Below are 11,345 nucleotides of genomic sequence, written 5' to 3'. Positions count from 1 at the left end.
TCCGACGTGCTAGCTGAAAGGGGTGTGAAAGTGTCCGGGCTCACTGCCGAGGTTGATAAATTAAAGTCAGATCTCCAAAATTTGTAGCAAGCTTATGATTTTAACCAGTCTGCTCTGCAAAAGCCGCTGTGAGTGCTTTCAAGAATGGGGTAAACCAGGTGAGGTATTTTAACTCGAAATGTCTTCTGCGGCTTGACCAGCTTGATTGCTTTGGCTATGTTCGCGGCGGGGTTTACTTTCCCCCTTCTCCATCGATTCCCAGTCTGCCAGAGAGCAGCACAACTCAAACGGATATTGCGCAAGGGGCTGGGGAGACCGGAATCGATGCCGCCATGGAGGCTGCTGGTGCCGAGTTTGAGGCGGAGGTGAGGGGGATGATGCAGGAGGATGCTTCGGGATGAAGAACCGGGATGCCGGTTTATTTTTGTAACTTTCCTTTTTGCTTTCCAATTAATTTGAGAACTCTGTTTGTTTAACAAACACGCTTAATTGATATGGCAATTTTGCTTTAGTCCTTGTTAATATTTGTAATTTACGCATGCCGATATTTGTTGTTCAACCGACCTTCTCTTGTAAGGGTGTTAGGGAAGTAAGGGCGTCCCTTTAAGTCCCTCCTTAACTTGGTAGGTCGGCACGAATCTTTTAATCCAGCTTCCCGTAGGCAAGTTGGTCAACTATCGCAACATTTTCAGCCGGGCTAGAACCTCTGCCCGTAGTATAGATGGTTCGAATACCGTGACATTCTTTGTCGGGCTGGAACCTCTGCCCGTAGACTAGATGGTTTGAATACCGCGACATTTCTGTTCGGGCTGGAACCTCTGCCCGTAGGCTAGAAGGTTCAAATACCTCGACGTTTGTGACCGGGCTAGAACCTTCTGCCCGTAAGCTAGAAGGTTCAAATACCTCGACGTTTTTTGGCCGGGCTGGAACCTCTGCTCGTAGGCTAGATGGTTCCAATACCTCGACGTTCTTAGCCGGGCTAGAACCTTCTTCCTGTAGGCTAGAAGGTTCAAATACCTTGACGTTTTTGTCCGGGCTGGAACCTCTGCCCGTAGGCTAGATGGTTCCAACACCTCGACGTTCTTGGCCGGGCTAGATCCTTCTGCCCGTAGGCTAAAAGGTTCAAATACCTCGACGTTTGTGGCCGGGCTAGAACCTTCTGCCCGTAAGCTAGAAGGTTTGAATACCTCGATGTTTTTGGCCAGGCTGGAACCTCTGCCCGTAGGCTAAATGGTTCCAATACTTTGAATTACTTCTCGAGAATAAGATTCTAGAAAATTATTATTTCTTCAAATATCTCGGATTATTCCATTTATTGAACTTTGAATTTGAAAGCTACAATTTATGGATAAGAACTTTTCAACTGAAATACTTCTTCAACTTGTCCGCATTCCAAGTCCTTTTGACTTGCTTCCCCTTTGAGGTTTCCAGAATATAGGCTCCCTTTGATAGCTCGGCTTTAATTTTATACGGTCCTTCCCATCTTGGAGCCAGCTTTCCTTCAGCCGCGTTCCGACCTCCGATGTCCGCCCTTCGAAGAACCAGATCTCCTATCACAAATGATCACGGCTTACCTTCTTGTTAAATTGGTTTGCCACGAGTTGCTTTGCTGCAACATTTTTGAAATGAGTTGTGGCCCGAGGTTCATCAATCAAATCCAACTCCATAGCTATTTTGCTGCTATTCTCTTTTTCAGTTTGCGACAAAGCTTGGGCCCTCCGCCATGATGGTTCTCCCAGTTCCACCGGGATCATGGCCTCGGTTCTATATGTCAATCCGAACGGATTTTCTCCAGTAGAGGTTTGCTCTGTGGTTCTGTGTCCCCATAGTACATATCATAGCTCCTCTACCCACTTCCCCTTGGCACATTGCTCCATCCTTTTACGCAATCCGACTATGATGACTTGGTTTGCCGCTTCGGCTTGGCCGTTGGATTGAGGATGTTCAACAGACATGAAAGGATGCCGGATGTGAAGATTTGCCATTAGTTCTTGGAAGGTTCTACTTGTGAACTGGGTTCCATTATCGGTGACCACTTCAGCTGGAATCCCAAACCTGCAGATCAAATTTCTTTCAAAAAAGTGTTGCACCCTTGCCATGGTAATTGTTGCTACTGGCTCTACTTCTATCCATTTTGAAAGTAATCAACAGCCACTATTAACCACTTTAACTGTCCTTCAGCCACAGCAAATGGGCCCAGAAGGTCCATCCCCCAGTTGAAGAAGGGCCATGGAGCTGTGATCAGGCTTAACTCTTCTGGTGGTGCCAACAGGTTCTTACCGTGCTTCTGGCACTGATCGCACTTCTGTACGTGCTCCTTTGCGTCCTGACCCATAGATGGCCAAAAGTACCCTGCTCTGAGGGCTTTCCGAACTAATGCTTTGCCCCCAACGTACTGGCCATTTATCCCCTCATGGATTTCAGATAGGACATATTTAGCCCTACCCGAGCTCAGACATTTCAATAGGGGGAATAGATTCCCTTCCTATATAACTGCCCTTCAACCATAGTGTATAACGCAACATCCTTAACTAGCTTTTGAGCTTCTTCATTTTGAGAGGGGAGCGTCCCGTTTTCTATGTAACCGATAATGGTACTACGCCAATCCCTGCTCTCAGATATCTGCATGACACATGTGGGTTTTGGGATGTCCTGCTCCACCACTGTCCTGTGGTTTCCCCATCCTTTGGTACTTGCCAGTTTTGATAGTATGTCGGCCCTGCTATTTTCATTTCGCGGGATGTGACAGACTTCTACATTTTCGAACTCCGCCATTAACTGCCTTGCAAAATCTAGGTATTTTGCCAACAACGGTCCTTTAGCTTGGTAGCTTCCTCCAATTTGCGACGTGACCAGCTGCGAATCACTAAAGATTTGCAGTTTCCTTGCTCCGAGCTCTTTTGCCTGATGTAGCCCGGCTATGAATGCTTCATATTCTGCTTGGTTGTTGGACGTTTCAAATTTCATTTGCAAGGAATATTCAACCGAGATCCCTTCCGGGTTCTCAATAATTATCCCGGCTCCACTTCCTTTGGAATTTGAGGACCCGTCCACATAAATTTTCCAGGTGTCTGGATTGTTGAGCTCTCCTTTTGGATTGAAGTGAGCTCCCTGACAAAGTCTGCCAATGCTTGGGACTTGATTGCCTTTCGGCTTTCAAAGGATAAGTCAAATTCTGATAGTTCCACAGCCCAGGCAATCATTCTTCCTGCCAAATCAGGTTTATGTAAAATCTGCCGAATTGGAAAGTCCGACCGAACTACAATCTGGTGCCCTTGAAAATACGCTCTAAGCCTTCTAGCCGAGGTTAGCAGAGCGAAAACCACCTTTTCTAACTTCTGGTAGCGGAGCTCTGCTCCCTATAAGAGCCGACTTACAAAGTAAATTGGCTGCTGCCCCTCCTCATTTTCTTGAACCAAGACTGAGCTAACAACGAGATCTCCCACAGAGAGATACATTATCAGTGGCTCCCCTTCTCTTGGGCTAGATAGCACTGGTGGTGATGCCAGCTGCTTTTTAATTTCTTCGAATGCTGCTTCACATTCTGAAGTCCAGCCATATTGTACCTCTTTTCGTAACAACTTGAAAAAATGCAGTGCCGTTTCTGCAGACGGAGGTAAAAACCTAGTGAGGGAAGCTAGCCTCCCAGTCAACTGCTGAATTTCCTTCTTGTTTCCCGGGGCCTTAATTTCCAGCATGAATCCTAGGAATTTCCCGGCTCTGCACTTATCCGGGTTAGCTTCAATACCTCTGTGAGTCAGCATGAATCCTAGGAATTTCCCTGCAAGGACTCCAAACGCACATTTAGCCGGGTTTAGCCGAATGTTGTGTTGCCGTAGTTTGTTAAAGGTCTGCTCCAGGTCTTCAACATGCATTGCTGACTTAACTGATTTGACTATCATATCGTCTATATACACCTCCACATTCTTGCCAAGTTGTTCTGCAAATACCTGATTCATCATCTTTTGGTACGTGGCCCCTGAGTTTTTCAATCCAAAAGGCATCACATTATAACAATAGTTTGCCCTTTCTCCAATGAAAGTGGTCTTTTCTTGATCTTCGGGGTGTAACGGGATCTGATTATACCCCGAGTACGCATCCAAAAAGGATAACATCTGGAACCCGGATGAATTATCCACGAGCTGGTCAATGTTGGGCATGGGGTATGCGTCCTTGGGACATACCTTGTTCAGGTCAGTGTAGTCAGTACATAGCCTCCATTTCCCATTTGGCTTTTTCACCATGACCACGTTTGACAACCAGGTTGTATACTGTGTTTCTCTGATGAATTCTGCTTCCAGCAGCTCCCTTACGTGATCTTCTAACACTTGGCGACGTTCCGCACTGAGTTTCCTTTTCTTCTGAGCCACCAGTTTAGACCCCAGGTATACTGCAAGCTTGTGACAGCAGAATTGAGGGTCCACACCAAGTATCTCTGAGGACTTCTAGGCAAAGACATCCATGTTCCTTCTTAAGCACTCAGTAATCCGAAACTTGTCCTCATTAGCCATCCCTTTTCCAACTTTGGCTATTTGAGTTTCTTCTCCAATAACTACCTCATCCAGCTCCCCATCTGGTTCCGGTCTTGGGATCTGAGTTTCATCCCTCATGTCCAATTCCACCATGTTTACCTGTGTAGTTCCCTTCTTGGAGGCTTCCGATTTATTACTGGTGCTCAACCCACCTGGCTTCTTAAGGTTACTGCTTATTGCTCTGACTGACTTAAAGTAACAGTCCCGAGATTCTTTTTGGTCCCCATGAATGGTGATGACCGTATTCTACTTACCAACCATTTTAAGCTTCTGATGCTTAGTGGAGACCACAATCGTGGATAGTTGGTCTTCCCAAAATTACATTATACTCCGATGGGAAGTCGGCAACGATGAATCTTACCCTTTCCGACTTGTAAGCCTCCTTTGTTCCCAAGGTGAGCCTCAGATCAATGTACCCCTTAGGAATAGTATCACAGCCATTGAATGCCATCAAAGTCGTGTTGCAAGGCCTCAGATCCTCCACATCCAGGTTCATTTTCTGGAATGCCTGCCTCAAAATTATGTCGGCACAGCTGCCGTTATCCACGAACATTTTCTTGACTTTACAGTTGACTAGTGTCCCGGTGATGACTAGCCCGTCAACGTGCCCCGGCATGAAATCTTCCAATTCTGCTTTTGTAAAGAACAGCTGTGGTGCTTCCGATTCCTCTCCTTTAAATTTAGGCCGCTCTCGAATTGAAAGCACCTCTCTTAAGTATTTTCTTCTGGCATTCATGGTATCACCTCTTCCACCAAATCCTCCACTAATAACATTGCATTCGAACTCGGGCTCTACGAATTCGTCGTCCTCTTTGATCGGCTTCTTACCTCGGCCTTCATCCTTGAACTTCTTCTCTCGGTTCGGGCTCATCGGCCGTCCTCCTTTTCTCTTCTTATTGCTCTTCCATCCTTGAGTTCATATGAGATACTGACGCAAATTTTCCTCCCTGATATATCTTTCAATTGCGTCTCTGAGATCCCAACACTCCTCGGTTGTATGACCAGGGCCATCATGGAACGCACAATATCGTGCTTGATCAAGCCCAGCTTGATTCAGTAGTGGCCGAGGTATGTCCACCCTTTTCATCTCGGTGGATTCCACTTCCCTCCAGATTTGGGACCGGGAGGAATTTAATGGCGTATACCTGTCAAATCTTATTTTGGATAAATTTTTCTCTTCGGGTCTTTTACCCCGGAAATCATTTTGCTTACGGTTTCCGGGTTTTTCTACCTGGATTTGGTGCGGCCTTGGGTCCGCGTTTTCAATCTCCATCTGTTCGAGCTCCAAGTATTTTTTGGAACGAATAGTGAACTCAACTAGAGTTCGTACAGGGTCTTTGTAGACGGACTTGGCCAACCTGGAGGATCCGTGAAGGCCGGTAATCACCAAATAAAGGTGAACATTTTCGGATAGCCCAGGAACTTGTAACGCGGCCATCTTGAAGCGGTCCAAATATTTTTGCAGGGTTTTGCCAGGCTGCTGCTTTATTTTCCCCAGCGCAAATTCGAACTTCGGCTGTTTTTTGCTTGTAGAAAAATTTAGCAAGAATCTGCCTCCGATCTCTTCAAACGACCTGATGGATCCTGCTAGTAGAGAGGAGAACCACGACTGAGCTGCTCCTGTCAGGGTGGTTGCAAATAATCGGGTTATCAGCGGCTCTTCAATCCCCTTAATGTACATTGTCGTATCAAAGGCATCCAAATACACCTAAGGGTCTTGCGTTTCGTCATATTTTGGAATTTCAGACAGATTTAGGTTCTCTGGATATGGTGCATTCACAATTTTGTCCGCGAAGGGGCTGTCATTATATTGCCCCCTATGATACTTCCTCCTGTAGACCCTGGACACATTGTTCGGGTTCGGGTTCAGGTTCGGTCTCTCTTGTTGTCCCCCGTTCCTATTGAGAACCTCGGGTCCTTGATTATGGACCACATTGGGGGTGATTCTCTGAGGCCGGCTCCCGACGTTTCCGACCCCTCTTCCCTGGGCCTGAGTCCCATTAGGGTTTACCTGGGTGCCCGCAATCCGTAGGTCATTCACGACCCGTGTTATGGCCTGCTCCGGGTTCGGGTTGGTAGCTTGACCCACTCGGGCCTCCAGCTCTTGCATTTGTCTGGCAGCTTCCTCCCTTTCCATCCTGTGTCTCCTCTCCATCTCTTGCATTCTCCGAAGCACTGCGGCAACTGCCAGATCTGTTACCCGCGAATCAGCGACTGCACCAATCAGTGCCTGTGCAGTATCTGCTATTTGTTCCTTCATCGGTTGTAAACCCTGCACGTAAGGAGCGTCTTGGTTAACAACTGGAGTCGATGCCGAATCAGAATTCACATCACTCACGTGCACGACATCGGTATCTATCTGCCGTCGATCCACAGGATTCTCCCTAATTGGAGAAATAGGCTGGATTCTTGAATTCAATCTTGATGGTTGTCGAAATCCACTTCTTGTCACTTTCACCATCGTTGCTTTTGATCACGTGGTCGTGGAATTCCCCACAGACGGCGCGAATGTTCTGCCTGAGGTAGATATGTGCGACAGAAGGTCGGGTCTTTGATGTTGAATCTAGGGCTTTCTCTCTAGATACCTATGAACTAGGTATCTAAGGGACAACTGATCACTACACACTATATGATGGCTTTAGCCAGAAGGGGTGTGTGTGCACTGTCGTGTCTTAAATGAAATAGGGTTAGAGAGATCAGTTATACCTGTGGTCTTTAGTCCTATTTATAGAGCTTACCTCTGGACTGATGTTGGTTGGGCTTCTTGCTGCTGTGGGTCTTTCTCTGGTCCATAACATAGACCATACTAGTATTATGACTTAGCATGGTATTCCTAGTGTCCCCATCCATTTCCTTTGCTTTAATACAGAGGTGATGTTAATTATAGTCCACAGTTACATTGTTACTACTGGCATTGGAAATGTTAATTTATAATTGTAACAAGTGGAAAGTTCTGGCATTTTAATTTGTCTATGTAGTTTTTTTTGTTTATTGTGTATATTGCCATTTTCTCCTCTGCAGCTGAGTGACAATAATGCGGATGTTGGGGAGTTATAAAGATGGTGGATTTCTGCAATGTTGCTTGCATATTAGAAATGGTTTTGTTAACTGAGTTTTTATAGGATGACAGTATGAACCTGTTAACTTGGATGAACAACAACATGATCTAGTTGCTTGTGTAAATAAATTTAAGTCTGAACAATGATCTTTCAACTCCAAATCTTTATTTCTAAGAATCTGCCTTACGACTTCAGAACTTATATAGAAGGAAAACGTAAAAGAGAAAGACGAAATGAAATTTCTGACGTGGATATATCATCAACTAACTTAAACGACAAAGCTTAACCAATCAGAAACACATTAGCAAGAATTAGTTGAACTCGTTATGACTACGTGGCCATTTGAATCCACATGAGCTTTAGTTGAGTTTGGAGTTGAGTTTCAAATAATGGATGTTAACACCCACAAGTGGGACTGTAAATGTTCTGAAGTCCCAACTTGGAGAGAATCACATGAAAAGGATTTGCAAAAAGTTCTTTAGTAAACACATCCACAAGTTGCTCAGATGAGGGAACTGGAAGAAGATGGATTAGGTTACTACGAATCTTCTCACGAACGATGTGGCAGTCTATCTCCATATGCTTTGTATGCTTGTGAAAGGTGGGATTATGAGCAAGGTAAATGGCCGAGGCATTGTCACAAAACCCCGAAACTGGTTGATCATGAGGAAGACGTAGGTCATGTAACAAGTAAGTAAGCCATTGCATCTCGCACGTGAGGCTAGCGAGAGCTTGATACTCAGCTTCACAAGATGATCTAGACACAGTAGTCTATTTCTTTGATTTCTATGAGATCAAAGCATTGTCATGGAAGACACAATGACCTGTTACATATCTATGGGTATCTGGGCAACAGGCCCAATCAAAGTAACAAAAAAGCTTCAAGGAGTTCTCGGTGGGGAAAAACAAACTGATGCCTGGAGAATTCCTGATATATTGAAGTACCCGATGGGCTGCCTGAAGAACGATCATGTTTGACAGAAGGATCCAAGGGCATGGAAGCAAGTTTAACAATAATCATTCCACTATCCAAGAGTAGCTCAAGAAAATACTTTCATTGGTTGAGGATGATTCCCTTTTTGGATCGTGAAGTTTTGAGGCCAAGGAAGAATTTGAGAAAGCCAAGATCTTTGATACGAAACTACTGGTCAAAGAAGGATTTAATACGCCTTATCTCCTCCATGTCATTTCTAGCAAGCACAATATCATTCACATATACTAATAGTGCAGTGAAGAAGGTCCTTTGATGAAGTATGAAAAAAGAATGGTCAGCTGATGATTGAACATAGCCCAACGATCATAAAGTGATAATGAATTTTGAATGGCATTAACGATTCGCTTGTTTGAGTCCATAGAGAGATTTTATCAATTGACAAACTTGATTTGGCTTCTCACTAGATACAACAGGGGGTAATTCAATATATACTTCTTCATTTAAATCTCCATTTGCATTGAATTTGGTTTTATAAACCCATTTGCATCCAATGGGTGTTTTCCCTGAGGGTAAATCAACAAGCTACCAACTCTAATTCATTTCGAGTGCTTCAAGTTCCACCTTTATTGCCTTTCACCAATAGACATGTTTGATAGCCTGGGTATATGTTTTGGGGGTCATCTTGTGTGGAAACATTAAAGCAAAATTTCTTGAATTTGGGTGTACAAAGTTCATATGTTAAAACATGTTTAAAGGATAACAAAAAAAAGATGAGTTTTGGGTAAGGTAACAATGAAAGTCATGAAGATATGAAGGTGGATTTCTTTATCTAGAAGAGTATCGAACTAAATGAGGGTTTGTATTAAGAGGTTGTGGGTTTAGGTTTGTGGTAGGTTGAGATACAAAAATTTCAATGGTGGTATCATTTGAGTTAGGTGGAGAGAAAGGTTGTACAATTTCATTAGGAAAGGAAGGATATGTAGTGGTGTTTGGAAATATAGTGGTAGTGGTGTTGTTGTCATTGGCTAAAGAAGCATTTTGGGAGAAAGGAAAAGTGTGTTCATAAAAATAGTATTTCAAGAGATAAGACTTTGTCTGGATATAAGGCCATAGAGGACATACCCTTTTGTTTTGTCTTGATTACCAAGATAAAGATGCACTTTGTAGCTCTAGAAGAGAGCTTGTGTCTTGTCGAAGGCAGTGTACAAGCATATGAAAGACATCTGAAAGTACTTATATCAATGAGAATACCTTTTGATAGGGCATTTCGTATGGGAACATGTGATGCAGTAAAGGAGTGGGCAATTTGTTGATCAGAAAGACAAAATGTAGGACAACATAAGACTAAAGAGACTTTGGCATGTTAGCTTGAAAGGCTAAAGCTCGAGTGACATTTAATATATGCTGGTGTTTATGCTCCACAATCCATTTTGTTGTAGAGTTTCTACATAGCTGGTTTGGTGACATATACCCTTTTGTGAATAAAATTCATTCATCGTGAATTCTTTTCCATTGTCGGTACATATAGTTTTTAAAAGAAGCCCCAAACTAGTTTTCTATAAAAGAAACAAATTCTTGCAGATGCTTTCTGGTCTCACTTTTATATGTCATGAGTTTAACCCACGTATAACGAGAGAAATCGTCAACAAGAGTAACAAAATACTAATGCCCGTGAATATAAACTGTGGAAAACGAACACTAAATATCTTCGTGTAGCAATTCAAAAAATTTAGTTGTCTGTGATTTACTTGAAGGAAATAAGAGTATTTTCTATCTAGCAAAGTGACTTATGTCGCATGGTTTTACATTTACATCAGGGATAAAAGGAAAACATGGAAATCTGCTACAAAGTGGTCTCTGATAAGTGCCTTAAATGTAGGTGCCCCAGTAGAGAATCAGAGGCTTTATTACATTGCAAAGCAAAAACATTTTTGTGCTGTGAAGCTTGAGCAGAAGGAACGCTCAATGTATACAATCCATCCTTTTGTCTAGCTGTACCAATTATCCTCAATGTATTGTTCTGCTTGATCAAACAACATGAAGCCTGAAATATTAGAAAGCAGTCTACATCTTCCATTAGTTTTGTCACAGAAATCAAGTTAACCTTGAAATCTGGTACATGTTGCGACTTCGACAGGTGCGACGATCGTAAAAGTAATAAAATGTACGTGAGTAAGAGATTGTTCCCACAAGGATTAGAGTTCAAGCACTAATTCACTATTCGCGCTTTATTTGGACAAAAACTTATGAGAAACTTTGAATTTAAAACTAAGATTGATCAAAAGCATAAGATTTAGAGTTTAAAACGCAAGCAACTAAAAAGAGTGTTTTGACAATTAAGAAAAGCATAGTTAAGGTATTTTCCCCAATTTTGTCTTTATGCTATAAATTAAACAGTCAAGAAACTGCTCTTAATCTAATGCCAATCAATTCTTTCTAAATTAATTAAGGCTCAATTCCTTTTACCCTAATTCTATGTGATTTTGAAAGAATCCTAGTTCCCCGGTTGTTCCTCAAGAAAACATGCATTAAGATCAAGAATTCAAAGATTGCACAATTTCCCTATGTCTATTCCTCGATCACAAGGACTATGATGAATTTATCAAATCAAGGTTCATGCACCAATATCTCCATTGTCATACAATTCCCCTAAATCATTCTACAAGGAGCAAACTCATAGATAACATTAAGGAAAGATAAATTCATTCAAATATAAAAAAGAAGAATTCAGAGATTATTTAATTCATAACACAAAGATTCAATTCAGTTCCGTCTTCCCCTAACTACATAAAATTCTAGCCTACCATAGAGAAATCAAAG

General features: G+C 42.8%; 1 protein-coding gene across 1 annotated transcript; it reads right to left on the bottom strand.

Annotated features, from left to right (window-relative positions):
- Nucleotides 1–5,448: 5,448 nt before the first annotated feature.
- Nucleotides 5,449–6,213, bottom strand: LOC133314343 (uncharacterized). Its single transcript, XM_061515811.1, has one exon. The coding sequence runs from the start codon at nt 6,211–6,213 to the stop codon at nt 5,449–5,451; it is 765 nt and encodes a 254-aa protein (XP_061371795.1).
- Between the last annotated feature and the right edge of the window lie 5,132 nt (nt 6,214–11,345).

The sequence above is a fragment of the Gastrolobium bilobum genome, unplaced genomic scaffold (assembly GCF_033153095.1).
Source record: "Gastrolobium bilobum isolate Gb01-03AN ecotype WA unplaced genomic scaffold, APGP_CSIRO_Gbil_v1 utg333, whole genome shotgun sequence".
NCBI lineage: Eukaryota > Viridiplantae > Streptophyta > Magnoliopsida > Fabales > Fabaceae > Gastrolobium > Gastrolobium bilobum.
The sequence above is the reverse complement of the archived record's forward strand: the minus strand, read 5'-3'. Positions and strand labels throughout refer to the sequence as shown.

Bases quoted from the DNA above. Each gene is read 5' to 3' on its own strand.
- LOC133314343 (XM_061515811.1), bottom strand. From the start codon at position 6,213: ATGTACATTAAGGGGATTGAAGAGCCGCTGATAACCCGATTATTTGCA.